Below are 15,622 nucleotides of genomic sequence, written 5' to 3'. Positions count from 1 at the left end.
CTCAATAGGGCCAATTGAAGACATTATCAAAACTCGCAACACATTGAATTTGGTCTCATACATTCGATGAAGATGATCATGGCTCTGTTTTGTACTTGGTAAAGAAATTAAAGTAGTAATTCACCACGTCTGTAGATACTTTAAGTTGCTAGATAAGCAGGATAACAGATAAAAGCATCATAAATGTAACGCCTGGATCAATCAGACACACAATTATTCATTATATTTAATGAATTATCCAGAAACTCACTCTATCAAAGTTCTGTGAACCCATCCCTCTAAAACTGCAACTAGCATCCCAAACGTAGCTAACACACAGGCAGAACTAGGTGTCCTGTAACAGGACACAGGAAAACTGATAAGAACTTTTACGATCAGAAAGAATGTTGTAGTGACTCATTCATTCTTTCTGAGAAGGGCAAATAAACCCTCTTAATCCTATATATTCTATATATAACCACTTGAGAAATGTATAAACATGTATCCAATTTTCCCATCTCATGACTTTCCTTTTATAGGCTTTATTCTATGTATTAATTCTCTCTTTTGAACTATTTTGGTATTAATGTTCCAGAGTTGCAAATTTATAGTTAACTGAAATCACATGGGTAGCATTTTTGGTATCTACGGACTCCAACATTTGTTTCCTATTTGGTAATTTATGTTACATGTTACAAACTCTGTGACACATTAGTATTATAAGAATCTAGAAGGTTCTTCTCTCATGCATCCAATCCAGTGTCTTATGCTAATATCCTGCCAAAGGCACAGAGACTCGTAAAGTTCCCTCTAAGAGAACAGCTCCTTATTGGCTCAGGCACCTCAAGAGGGTGTGGCATCTTCACCCTTTAAAATTACTGATCACAAGATCAGTCTCTTTTTCTCTCTTTTCCTTTACTGAAAAATGATGATATCAAGATCATGCTGTATTAGAAGCTTCTAAGGAACCCCAAGCTTGTGCCAGGCTTCGGCCTAGACCTTCCATTCACCAAAGATTAGTATTAATTTTGTATAAAATTTAAGGGTTGGATGAACTTGACAACTATGTCAAGTAAAGTCAAGTCACCTTTATTTATGCAGTGCTTTTTACAATCCAGATTGTTTCAAAGCAGCTTTACAGCGATAACAGGAACATAATTTTGGCTGTATAGCAGCTCTGTAAGAAAAGTGTCATTGTCCAGTTTAAGTAAGTTCAGTATTGATTAATTACCATCATAAGCAAGCCAGAGGCGACAGTGGCCCAAACTCCAACAGGTGACATAAAATCTCCTGTCAGTTTATTGCACAAACCTCTATACAACAACCCAAGCAGAGATGTCAGAATATACTTCACCATCCCTGATGTGATCTCAGCAGTGCTACACACTTTCACATCTTCCAATGTCACACGCCACAACACAGGCAATTTCAGCACCAGACAGTTTGAGACTTCAAGTTGAGTTAGTGTTTGCAATACATGCCAACTCCGCAAGCAATAGTTTGCGCCCCCACCTCCACCAGACAGCAGAACTCATTTCAGATAATATGATGAGGCCTCGAGGAAGCGGAACTGATTGAACTAATCAGGAGCTTGATGAGGATTTGACAAGTTGAAGTTACAGTGACAGACTGAATTAGATGCAAAACAGCTTGTAGACAGTGGATTTGTTATACAACAGCCAGCTAGAACTGCAGCAAACACATATTTATCTGTCTTAGGTGTATCAGGGAATCTCACAAAACCTGTCAAGAACATTTCTGGGTCAAAATATCCAAAAAATAAAAAAGAAGAAACTATATTTTGCAAAATAAAATTCAGCATTTTTAAAACTATAAAGATTTTTCTATTGTGACATTTTCATGACAATTAAAGGGTTAGTTCAGCAAAAAAATGAAAATTATCCCATGATTTATTCACCCTCAAGCCATCCTAGATGTATATGACTATCTTCTTTCAGACGAACACAATTGGAGATTTTCTGGCTCTTCCAAGCGTTATAATGGTAGTTAATGGGGCTCGAGATTTTGAAGCCCAAAAATGTGCATTCATCCATCATAAAAGTAAGGTTAATAAAGGCCTTCTAAAGTGAAGCGATGGGTTTTTGTAAGAAAAATATCCATATTAAAATTTGATGGCCCACTTTCACAGACAGGGCTTAACCAAAGCTAGAATTAGGCCTTAATTCTAAATTCTTTTATAAACAAATACTAGAAAAGAACATTACTGCTGTGCATCTCGAGACAAAACAATGCCAAAGACATATTTTAAAGGGTTAGTTCACCCAAAAATGAAAATTCTGTCATTTATTACTCACCCTCATGTCGTTCCAAACCCCTAAGACCTTCGTTCATCTTCAGAACACAAATTAAGATATTTTTGATAAAATCCGATGGCTCAGTGAGGCCTCCGTTGACAGCAAGATAATTAACACTTTCAGATGCCCAGAAAGCTACTAAAGACATATTTAAAACAGTTCTTGTGACTACAGTCATTCAATGATACAGTCATTATGACTTTATTCAACAATATCTAGTGATGGGCGATTTCAAAACACTGCTTCATGAAGCTTCGAAGCTTTACAAATCTTTTGTTTCGAGTCAGTGGTTCGAAGCATGTATCAAACTGCCAAAGTCACTACAAAGTCGAAACAAAAGATTCGTAAAACTTCGAAGCTTCATGAAGCAGTGTTTTGAAATCGCCCATCACTAGATATTGTTGAATAAAGTCGTTATTTATTATTATTTTTTGCTGCACAAAAAGTATTCTCGTCACTTCATAACATTAAGGTTGAACCACTGTAGTCACATGAACTGTTTTAAATATGTCTTTAGTAGCTTTCTGGGCATTTGAAAGTGTTAATTGTCTTGCTGTCAATGCAGGCCTCACTGAGCCATCGGATTTTATCAAATCTTAATTTGTGTTCAGATGATGAAACGACATGAGGGTGAGTAATTAATGACATTATTTTCATTTTTAGGTGAAGTAACCCTTTAAGATACGTCAGCACAAGTTGCTTTAAGTCAAAACAACTCAGTGAGATTAGGCGCATCTCACGGTTCAAACAAATAGGGCTGGGCAACAAACTTTTCAACAAAGCTCTTCTCTTAAATCAAAATCCTCCTACTTTTTTTTTTTTTTTAATTCTCATTTTAGACTTCTAATTTGTGACCGGTGTTTTGTTTTGCTCTATCCTCTCTGCTTCCGTGTTCGTCAATACGCCATGCGTCGGGGTCAGGGGTTTCACTTCCACTGTAAGTCGACTTGCATACGGCTGTCTGCTAGAAGTTAGTTATAGTTTATAAAGTTATAAATATGGATATTTTTCTTACAAAAACCCATCGCTTTGCTTCAGAAGGCCTTTATTAACCCACTGGAGCCGTGAGGATTACTTTTATGATGGATGGTTATGCTCTTTTGGGCTTCAAAATCTCAATCACCATTCACTACCATTATAAATCCAGGACGTTTTTTAACATAGAGAGATTAACCCATCTACCAATCTATGAAAACAAATATTTCAGATTCTTTGAAACCATCATAGCACAGGTCACGTCACGAGGGCAACTCTTGGATTATTGAAGTCTGTTAAACAGTGCTGTCCATTCAGCAAGCTCACCACAGATACAGATTTAATTGCCAGGCCCTACGGCTTGACATTTACTGTGGCCGGGCTCTACCGATTGGTTGATGCGAGTCTGTCTCCATAGCGACAGTGGAGCTGCAGCTAGGGAGGATAGAGCCGGAGGAGCAGAGGGTTGCCAGCGAAGTGACAGACAGCTCTCTGAGGGAGTGTCAACACACCCATATAAACATACACAAACACGCACAGACAGACAGAACACCCAATCCTGCCTGACAGCAATACACACTGTCATATTCATGTCAAAGAACTGGCACGAGAGCCAAAACAGGAGAGGTCAAAGGTCACAGGCACAGGGGATTGTTACTTTCCCACTAGCTACACACCATCATTCACTGCTCTCTTGTATTTGTACCTTTGCTATTAGTCCTAGGTTTAATTTGAATAAAAACAAAAGATTTTTGATTAATTGTGCCCTTTGTTTGGAAAATTTGATATTGATTCTGAAATCCAGGAATCAATGGCTGGAAAAAAATACTAGCATTTTGCGCACAGCATATACACTATACTGCCTACTGTTTTTGAAAGTGGTCAAGCACTTTTCCTGCAGCAGCTCAATCCATTTCCTCCACTTTATTTCAGATGTTTCGTGTCCATAGAAATGTGTTATTTACTACTGTAAAGTGATGAGACTGGCAGATCATTTCTGTCCACAGAATCAAATTCGTATTTTCATTATTGACTATTATCGATTAGTTGTTGCAGCCCTACACACACCAAAAACAGTGCACTGAAGCTGGGACGGTAAACAAGCGCATTAGCTTCACACCATCCTCCTAACAGAACCCTGAAGAGAGGTGCCAAATGATTTAAAATCCCTTCTATAGATGCAATGTCTGAAGCGTCCGTGTGTGAGAGGCCTGTTAGTCCAAGCTGACAGCGGTGAAGTGTAAGATGGGAAGGCAGAGGGACAGCTCTTCCTTTGGGGGACTCTGACTACACAGGTACTCACCAAAACCAGACAGCAGTGAGCCACTGTCTGCCCTGCTTACACATCCAGACAGGCTTACCCACAAAACATAAAGCTCTACTCACATCACAAAGTCTGAAAACATTCAGATGATTGTAAAATAATTCTTAAGTTTCAAAAGTTTGGAATAATTAAGATTATCAAGTCTCTTCTGCTCACCACAGCTGATCAAAAATACAATAAAAACAGCAATATTGTGAAATATTATTACAATTTAAAATAACCGTTTTCTATTTAATTTATTCTTGTGAATTTTTAGCATCATTCCTCCAGTCTTCAGTGTCACATGATCCTTAGAAATCATTCTAATACGATGATTTAATGCTCAAGAAACTTATGATTGTTATTTATGTAGAAAACAGTTGTGCTGCTTCATATTTTTGTACAAATTTGATACACAACCATTCAAAACTTTGGGCTAAGTAGGATTTTTTTTTAAATTAACACCAAGAAATTCATACTTTTATACAGAGAGGACATTCATTTGATCAAAAGTTGCAGTAAAGACAATTATAATGTAACAAACGATTTCTAATTCAAATAAATGCTGTTGTTTTGAACTTACTATAACAGCAAAGCAGCATGGAAAAAAGTGATTTCCATGATTTCCACAAAAATATTAAGCAGATAAAACTAAAACTCTTGAAGAACCATTATTAATTAATTGAGTAACAATAATAATTAATTATAATAGCAAATCAGCATATTAGAATGATTTCTGAATGATCATGTGACAATGAAGACTGGAGTCAGATCATATTTCAAACTTTTGGTACTGTGAATGGGAGGGGTGGATGGGTGGATGGATGTTAACTTCAAGAAACTAAGTGGTAAAGCCGTATAAAAAGTGTCCGATTACCTGCAGCGTCCCACTGAGCAGAGGGCGATGGGGTCTCCCACCACAGCCACCAGGGACTGCGCTCGAGTGATGGCAGTGTTCAGCAGCTTGTAGTTGGACAAGAAGCCGTAGTCCAGGTCTTCAGTTGAGTCCTCCACCAGCTGCTCCTTCCTCTTGATGGCCGTCTGCTTGTGTTTGCAGGTGTGACGGGTGCGGACAGTGCTCAGGAACAGCACTCGGAACTGCTTACCTACGGACAAGAGGAGATACGTGTACTTTACATGCTACTAACCATGATGCTAGCTAAAGACATTTAATAAAAAGTCAACATGAAAGCCATTTTACTTCCATAAATCTGCAGAAAAGGAGAGTTGTTGTTCCAGTAGAATGGGGAAGGCGTAGGACATACGGCGTAAGGAAAGAGGAAGCACGTGCAAAAGACGATAATGTGTGTTTATAAAGCATATACAGTTGTATTTTTTTCGAAAATGACCAATCGTTTCGCTAGATAAGACCCTTATTCCTCATCTGGTATCGTTTAAAGCCCTTTGAAGCTGCACTGAAAGTGTAATTTTGACCTTCAACCGTCATTGAAGTCCACTATAAGGAGAAAAATCCTGGAATGTTTTCATCAAAAACCTTCATTTCTTTTCAACTGACGAAAGAAAGACATGAACATCTTGACATGGGGGATGAGTAAATTATCAGGAAATTTTATTTGAAAGTGAACTAATCCTTTAATGTCACAAGATCTCTTAAAGCAACCTATGATTTACGACAAATGCAGGACCTACAGTGACTTCTCCTTTTTGGTTCCCAGCTGAGATTGGCAGCCAGGCAGAACATGAATTGGGTGATGATCACTTAAGATTAATCTCTGTGCCAAAAAAGCACCTGAGTTACAGGAATTTCTCAATCCATTAAAAAGGTGATTTCAATGCAACAGGTTGAACCAAACGGCATCAATTATGCACAAACCAATCTGGCTTTTCAAATGAAACCTGCGGGACACCCGCTCTTTTCCCAGACACCAAACACACATTTAGCTGGTTAAATTGCCGTCTGGTAAGCTTGCTCTCTCTGCCACCTTTCTGGGCTGACACATGGGGTCTGGTTTAAAACCTAGTGATCTTCTTCCAGGGGCAGCATTTTAAAAGCAGCACAGGGCGTTCATAACCTGAAAGATGTTTCAATACTTTTAATTATGCCGAAAATACCTCACTTTGACAAAATTGTTGAGGTAGCATCAAATGTTTCCTTTCCCAGGAAAGCAATCTTTTTCACTGGTTGGGGAAAACATATATCCAAGATGGTAAACTAAATTAATCGTATTTTAATCGTGATCACGATTTCTGCTCCTCTCGATTAAGTAAGTATAATCAGAGATATTAGCCTGCTGGTTATTTATAAAGTGAAATGGTTATTTATGAAGTCAAATATCTAGCTTCCGGCGTATTACATGGTGCAAGCTTTTTGAACTGCGTGAGTTTTACACCTCCTTTGTATGTTGAATATGGAAGGCGGTCTGGTGTGGAAGCACTCTCTTCAGCTCATACTTGTTGGTATCGCTCACTGCCATTATAAAGCTCGGATGCGTCAGGATATTTATTAATATATCTCAGATTGTGTTCATCAGAAAGAAGGTGGTCATAGCTTGAGGATGAGTAGAGCTTGAAGTAATTTTCATTTGAAAGTGAACTAATCTTTTAAAATGGATACATTTTCTACCCAGTCTATTACTTAATCTTTCCAAAATGTATGTTGGAGTTTAACAATCTCCACTGCAATATTCTGCTCAAACAAAGGTATATTTCAACCAGTCTATGCTCTTTCACAAGGGTGCTTGGGCTTGTACTGCGACTAAATCTGCGAGCAAACCTTCTCTGTGTTCTTTTTTTTGCTGTTGTTTTAAAAGAAAAACATTAACATAATTTGGAATTACTATCTTTTGCTTTACACTCTGCGTCGTTCATAATTTTGTATAGGGGGTCTACTAGAACAGTGTTCCTCAACCAGGGGTCCATGGACCCCTAGTGGTCCTTGACATATTGCCAGGGAGTCCTTATAAAATATCTGAATATGATTTCTGTATATTTTGCCATTTGACATATATTATCTTCTTTTATGGGAACATGTATAATATAACTGACTATATGAATATAGGACAAGTCAACTAACGTAATAGTAAATTACACTCGATTGCATTTGTTTGTCACAAAGACGAACAAATAATGATGCCAATTAATGATACCAATGAGCCAATTTTATTTTGGGGTCCTTGATGATGTTTCCAAAGATGACAGATGAAGGGGGTCCATTACTCAAAAAAGGTTAAGATTCACTGTACTAGAACAGGCAGTGGCGGCACTAGGTCGGGGCTTGCTGAGGCTATAGCCCCACCAGAAATTTGCATAGCACTGGCACAGCCAGTTTGAGAAAAGTGTTTTCTGTGGGAAAGATCAGCTCCATTTAGGGCTGGACGATATGACCTAAAATCAAAATCTCGATTAATTGAACATTTTTTTTTTTTTTTTTGCCCTCATAGTTCACTGACAAGGTTTGTACTGTAAATATGCTTGACTATTAAAAGGTGGGATATTTTTTCCTAATGAAAGAGTGATCTGACATGACATAGCTCACTTTCAGCAGTTATTTTATCTATGATTCGTAAAATTTCTTACAGATTTCTGCTCATTGTAAATCAGATACAGATAAATTAGCACAGTACCAGTACATTTATTTGAATGCATTAATGAGAGAGCGATAGAGTGTGTGAATTAGTCATACCATCTCTCTATTAATTGTGAAGCTGTGGGTTGTAAGTAGTTACTTCAAAAGTAGAAAAATACATGCTTTAACTTGAGTTTCTAAGCTACTTTTAGTGATAAGGACAGCGTTGACAACGAGTTTCTGCGCTCCTCTCCGTGCACACGATCTTCATGTAATGTGCAGCTACTGTATGTATGAGTGTTCGTGTGCCACAATGCATCAGCGCAGTAGCTCAATATAATAATACACATCCGATGGTCTAAAATCGCTTAAATGTCCAAAATGGCAAGCCTTAAAACACTTACAATTGACAAAGTTTAGTGAAGACTAAAGTGAAAGTGATCTCACTTTCAGGGCTCGTCGCTCACGCACTTGACTCAGCGTTTGAGTTCGCCTCCATGTTGCTTCCATGCCACTGACTGGACGGGGCAGAGTCACGTGACTAGGGCTGCACAATGATTAATCGCGATTAATCGTTTGCAAAATAAAAGTCTGTGTTTACGTAATAAATGTGTTCTGTGTATAATAATTATATATATATATATATATATATATATATATATATATATATATATATATATATATATATATATATAAATACACACACATACATTGTGATGTAAGAAATATATGCATGTATAAATAAATATATATATTTAAATATATTTTATATGTAAATATAAATATTTTATATATAAATATAACATGTTTCTTAAATATACATATGTATGTGTGTGTATTTATATATACATAATTATTATACACAGAACACATACATTTATTACGTAAACACAGACTTTTATTTTGCAAACGATTAATCGCGATTAATCGCTGTACAGCCCTACACGTGACTACACATGCGGTAGTATGTTTTTAAGGGGAAAGTATTAACAGGATTAAAAAAAATGAAATAACCGACATGAGAAAATTCCGTCGGTCAGAGGTTCTGAATTTCGGTTCCAATTACTTTTCGATTAATCGTCCAGCCCTAGCTCCATTTGAGGTGAACTTTGTGCTTTGTAACTCTGCAGATCGTTTACATGCGCAAACAGCTATATTATACACTAAAGGAAAAGTAAAATAAATAAAAAAGCAGTGGCTTTTAAGGTTTTACCAATTCTCATAATGCCCTATCATCCTGTAAACTATTAAATACCATATAATAGCATGGAAAGTGGCTAGTTTCAAATGATTTTCTGCAAGAAACAATATAATTTGGGCCATTTTTGCATATTAAAATACAGTTTAGATCTGGTATGCGCATCTTATGGAAGTTTGTTTCTGCCACTGAATAAAAAATTAAAAAGGCAACTTTTTATCTCACAATTCTGACTTTTCTCAGATATGAGAGATATAAACTCACAATTGCGAGAAATAAAGTCAGAATTGTGAATTATAATGTCAGAATTGCGAGATATAAACATACAATTTCGAGATATAAACGTACAATTTTGAGATATAAACTTACAATTGCGAGAAATAAAGTCAGAATTAAGAGTTATGTCAGAATTGCGAGATATAAACATACAATTTTGAGATATAAACTTACAATTGCGAGAAATAAAGTAAGAATTGCGAGTTATGTCAGAATTGCGAGATATAAACGTACAATTTTGAGATATAAACTTACAATTGGAGGATAAACTCGCAATTCTGACTTTTTGCTCAGAATTGAGTTTACAACTCAAAATTCTGACTTTATAACTCGCAATTTTTAATTTTTTAATTCGCAATTGTTAGTTTATATCATGCAATTCTGAGAAAAAAGTCAGAATTGTGAGATTTTTTTTTATTCAGTGGCAGATACAGTGGCTTCCATAGCATCTTTCACTCACCCTGGACATTGAGCACTCTCTCCACGCTGACCTCCGGCATGCGTTTTTTGCGTAGTTCGGCTCTGATTCGGAAGACCTGGTCGGCGTAGGGCGAGACCACACCAATGCTTCCCTCGTCCAGCTTCCCCCAGGCCACCGGCCACTTCTTCCTCATCTCCTCCACCCGCTCAACTATTTCAAACACCTGCACATGGACGACAAAGCATTCCCAATGGATTCTCAATGATAACGGCCCAATACACACATGCATCTAGTCTATCGAATATTAGGCCGGATTGCACCAAATCTAGCACACTAAAATCTATATGTAATGGATGAAAAGAGAAAACAACAACAAGTTACCTCAGCGTTGTTGTAGTAAGCCGTGCTGTTCTTCTCTTGAACATCTTCTCCGCGGGCAGTGAAGAAGGTCAGAGGGTAGAAGTCCTTATGGGGCGGCTGCTTCCCGCTGGCCATCAGTTTGCCCTCGTAGAAGAGCTCAGACGTGTAGCTGCAGTCAGCCAGAACACACAGTCAGCACTGACTACCTTAAAAAAGGTTCAAGACCTCTAACTTCAAATATGAAGCTAAAACACTAGAAGATTTCAAATGCTGCCAAATGTATTTATCATTGTCATAGGTTTATTAACACTTTCTCTATATATTCCACAATTACGCATTGGTTGAATCGGATATTACTCACTCAAATATTAAACAGCACAATGTATGCAGATTACATGCAAAATGATTCAATAAAAACCAACATAATGCAAATTTCAGTGTCATATCCATTTCAGTGAACAATTTGACACCAAAGCTCTCCAATCAAGGACGTTTTAGTCATTATTTCTGACTTCTCAGAAGTGAAGAGCACTGGGAGGCATCGGGAAGAGGCTATCACCAAATGCCTGAATGCATCAAAAACAGACTGGCACTCAATTTACAAAGCCCCAGCGCTGGTGTCAACATGGCTCCCGCTGCTCAGAGGTGTTCCATCTTTGGCTGCCATCTTTGTTCTGTTTTGTCAGATTTCAATATCAAAACAAAACACAACTGGGAGTCCAAACAGGGAATTACAGCATATGTGTTACTATTGGCATTGACTGCACCGTCTGAGTGTGTGTTTGTGGCTATAAGTCTCAATTTTTGTCTGTCAATGAGGAAAATGGTTCGGTATTATATTTAAAACATTTATTTACATAAAATAATTTATGAATATAGCAATGGGATTCAAAGTCTGGGTCCACACTGAAAAATCTGCAATTCAATATGTATTTTAAACATGGAAATACAGCTTAGGACTTCAAAAGAAAAAGAAAAACCATTAAAAGTTATGTGAAACGAATACAAAATTTGATTCTGCACTATTTCTAGGACATTATTCAAATATGCACATTTGTGACATTGATATGACTGTCAAATGTTCTTGTTTCCATTGAAGCTTAAGATGCTCTTTGATCGTTCTCAAAGCATGCTGGAAAACATATTCATCAGTTTTGACACAAACGTGTGTAGTTCATGAATCTTGAGTGCTGCTGTCATTAAAAAACAAACAAAAAACCCCCACTAAAACTCATTAAACGTTTCACTCTTACGTTAATATAATTTGTGATTTTCAAAAAAAGCAAAAAAAAAAAAGCATAAACAGAACCAATTTGATGAGTGGACTAGACTATGGACTAATTATATTTTAAGGCATTTCAATCGCTTTTCTATCAGAGAAGGTGTGTGTTTTTCCCATGTTTCCCAGATTTTTGTCATTTTAATGAATATTCTGTCATAAATGTCAAAAGTAGTCATTTTCACAGGGGAAATTAAACTAGGAAATACTCCTTTAGATTCGTCATGTTTTTGATGTTTTATTATCATATGCAGCTTCTTCCACGAACATTATTCAGCCCTTTTGGCTGACAATAATTCAAATTAAGACAACCCAGCTAATTTAGCCTTAAAGGGTTAGTTCACCCAAAAATGAAAATTCTGTTTGCTCACCCTCATGTCGTTCCACAGCCGTAAAACCTTCATACATCGTCAAACACAAATTAAGATATTTTTGATAAAATCCGATGGCTCAGTGAGGCCTCCATTGACAGCAAGACAATTAACACTTTCAATGCCCAGAAAGCTACTAAAGACATATTTAAAACAGTTCATGTGACTACAGTGGTTCAACCTTAATGTTATGAAGTGACATTCGCCAAAAAAACAACATAACTTTATTCAACAATATCTAGTGATGGGCGATTTCAAAACACTGCTTCATGAAGCTTCGAAGCTTTACGAAACTTTTGTTTCGAATCAGTGGTTCGGAGTGCGTATCAAACTGCCAAAGTCACGTGATTTCAATAAATGAGGCTTCGTTACGTGATAGGTGTTTCAAATCGAAATTTCAATGTTTCACCACTGAGGGGCGTGATTTTGCTATGTGCTCCGAACCACTGATTTGAAACAAGATTGGTAAAGCTTCGAAGCTTCATGAAGCAGTGTTTTGAAATCACCCATCACTAGATATTGTTGAATAAAGTCATTATTTTGTTTTTTTGATGCACAAAAAGTATTCTCATCACTTCATAGGTTGAACCACTGTAGTCACATGAACTGCTTTAAATATGTCTTTAGTTGCTTTCTGGGCATCTGAAGCAGTCAATGGAGGCCTCACTGAGCCATCAGATTTTATCAAAAATATCTTAATTTGTGTTCTGAAGATGAATGAAGGTCTTACAGGTGTAGAACGACATGAGGGTGAGTAATTAATGACAGAATTTTTTTCACATTTTTGGGTGAACTAACCCTTTAAATTTCCACTAAGCTCCAACTTTTGAGGAATATATTTAAAAGGGCAATATAGTATTTCTGGTGTTATTTTGGTAGGATGAAATTTTGGTAATACCATGTTTGCTAACTGAACTAATTTAATGTATTCTTGGTTATATCTTTTACTGCAATTTTCTTCAGTGTTTGAGGACAAGGGGAACCTTTTTATGTTGGCACCTACTAAATCTGTCTAGATTCAACACGTTAACAGATGAATATGCACAAAAACACTGTACAGCCTTGGACATCAACAACAAAATATGGGAAGCATTTTCTCAATTATAAAAGTTGATGAGCCTATTTATTTTGCTCTCCTAACTATGATGAACTATTTGGTTTGTTGCTTTTTATGCTCTGAATTTAATATTTCTTTTTACCTTCAAACAGTGACCTTATAAACATGTGCTTACATTCTTGTAGTTTAGAACCTGATTCATGTCATACATATATCTAAACCAACCAACCCAAAAGTTAAATGGAAAAAGAAGCAGAAATGAAGAGAAACAGACAGGAAGAGAAAGACAAAGATGTAACAGTGAGAGACTGAGAGAGAATCGGCTGACAGACATGCTCGTAATTATGTCGGCAACAACACACCCCTAATGTTTTGTGTGTTTGCATGTCTGTCTCTCCTCAGGAAGAGTGGTGTGAAAAAGTTCACACCTACTTGATGATTGCCTCATGGGAGCGGTAGTTTTCGCACAGCATGATCCTGCAGGGGTACTCGGATGGGTAATGCTCGTACAGCCGGTCCAGCAGAGACACGTGCAGATTCCTCTCCCGCGCAAACTCGCTGTACACAAACGGACTGAGCTGCAAGGGGACAGGAGACCTCAGAGTCACGCTTACATGCGTTACACCACACACACAAAGATCAACGGCCTTTGGGTTCACTAACCTCAAGCCAGATGTAATGTGTCTTGGGATGAACTATTTCTTGAATCTAGTCGTTGAATGATGTATTGGCTAATATTTAGTTTTTTGACATTTGCGATCTTGATGTGTACAAACACAGAACAATGGTGTGAGTAAGAGCATTGTTATTTTCATTTATATACTATTCTAGTATTTATTAATGTTTTGAATTAGCTTTTATTTTTATATATTTTAGGTTTTAGTTGTCTTTTTTTATTAGTTTTTTCTTGTTTTCTATTTAGCTTTAATTAATTTTATTTCAGTTTTAGTAATTTTAGTACTTTAGTACATTTCAAATTTTTCCCATAAGTTTTCCTTTAAAGGTGCCCTAGAATCAAAAATTGAATTTACCTCGGCATAGTTGAATAACAAGAGTTCAGTACATGGAAAAGACATACATTGAGTTTCAAACTCCATTGCTTCCTCCTTCTTATGTAAATCTCATTTGTTTAAAAGACCTCCGAAGAACAGGCGAATCTCAACATAACACCGACTGTTACGTAACAGTCGGGATCATTAATATGTACACCCCCAATATTTGCATATGCCAGCTCATGTTCAAGCCATTAGACAAGAGCAGCCAGTATTAACGTCTGGATCTGTGCACAGCTGAATCATCAGACTAGGTAAGCAAGCAAGAACAGTAGCGAAAAATGGCAGATGGAGCAATAATAACTGACATGATATCATGATATTTTTACTGATATTTGTAAATTGTCTTTCTAAATGTTTCGTTAGCATGTTGCTAATGTGCTGTTAAACGTGGTTAAAGTTACCATCGTTTCTTACTGTATTAACGGAGACAAGAGCCATCGTTATTTTCATTATTAAACACTTGCAGTCTGTATAATTCATAAACACAACTTCATTCTTTATAAATCTCTCCAACAGTGTGTAATGTTAGCTTTAGCCACAGAGCACAGCCTCAAACTCATTCAGAATCAAATGTAAACATCCAAATAAATACAATACTCACAGGAATCGATGTATGCATGCAGCATGAATGACGAACATCTTGTAAAGATCCATTTGAGGGTTATATTAGCTGTGTGAACTTTGTTTATGCACTGTATAACTGCACTTATAGTCGAGAGCTCAGGAGGGCAGGGAGCGAGAGATTTAAAGGGGCCGTGCGCTGAATCGGCGCATAGTTAATGATGCCCCAAAATAGGCAGTTAAAAAAATTAATTTAAAAAATCTATGGGGTATTTTGAGCTGAAACTTCACAGACACATTCAGGGGACACCTTAGACTTGTATACATCTTTTGAAAGAATGTTCTACGGCACCTTTAATATTTACATTTTATTCATATATATTTTTTACATTTTATTTATTATTTTTTAATTATATTTTTTATAATGTTTATTTTATTACATATTTTATATTTTTACTTTTACATTATTTCAATTACTGAAGAAAGATTTTTTAACCAACAACACTTCAGAGAGTATGTTTTTGGTTTTCAAATACGTTTACATTTTTAGGAAATAATTTGTAAAAATATATCTATTTTCCTACTTTGTGCCCATCTATTGTGCAATCGGTCACTGTGTTCTCTAGATATCAGCAACCCATGCTGGTTGACAACTACTAAAGAAATGATTGCCCATTCCTAACTAATAGATTTGAGGCCACATGAGAGGAGATACAGGTGGGTTGTGAGATGAATTATTAATGCATCAGGAAATAAGGGTGGGTGATGAGGTTTCTATCTAAGTGGCATTTAATTAGAGTCTCATTGGTTCCACTCGGGCAGAGGCGGTTCTTCACAGGCACCGGAGTCAGACACTGATGTGACACCGTCTCAGAGTGAGGGCAGCGAGGAGAGACAGGATGTGACAGCATAGAGAGCCTGTTGACCTGATCTCTGGGTTGAGCTC

The 15,622-nt window shown here is 36.9% G+C and overlaps 1 protein-coding gene across 1 annotated transcript in view; it reads right to left on the bottom strand.

Annotated features, from left to right (window-relative positions):
- Positions 1 to 15,622, bottom strand: part of helz (helicase with zinc finger) — a 63,290-nt gene that overhangs the window by 19,900 nt on the left and 27,768 nt on the right. Inside the window, 4 exon segments of the mRNA XM_048186872.1 lie at positions 5,450 to 5,678; positions 10,033 to 10,216; positions 10,375 to 10,522; positions 13,493 to 13,638. Of these exon segments, the coding sequence (XP_048042829.1) occupies positions 5,450 to 5,678; positions 10,033 to 10,216; positions 10,375 to 10,522; positions 13,493 to 13,638 (707 nt within the window).

The sequence above is a fragment of the Megalobrama amblycephala genome, linkage group LG1 (assembly GCF_018812025.1).
Source record: "Megalobrama amblycephala isolate DHTTF-2021 linkage group LG1, ASM1881202v1, whole genome shotgun sequence".
Taxonomy (NCBI): Eukaryota; Metazoa; Chordata; class Actinopteri; order Cypriniformes; family Xenocyprididae; genus Megalobrama; species Megalobrama amblycephala.
Note: the sequence above shows the minus strand (reverse complement) of the source record. Positions and strands in the feature narration are given on the sequence as shown.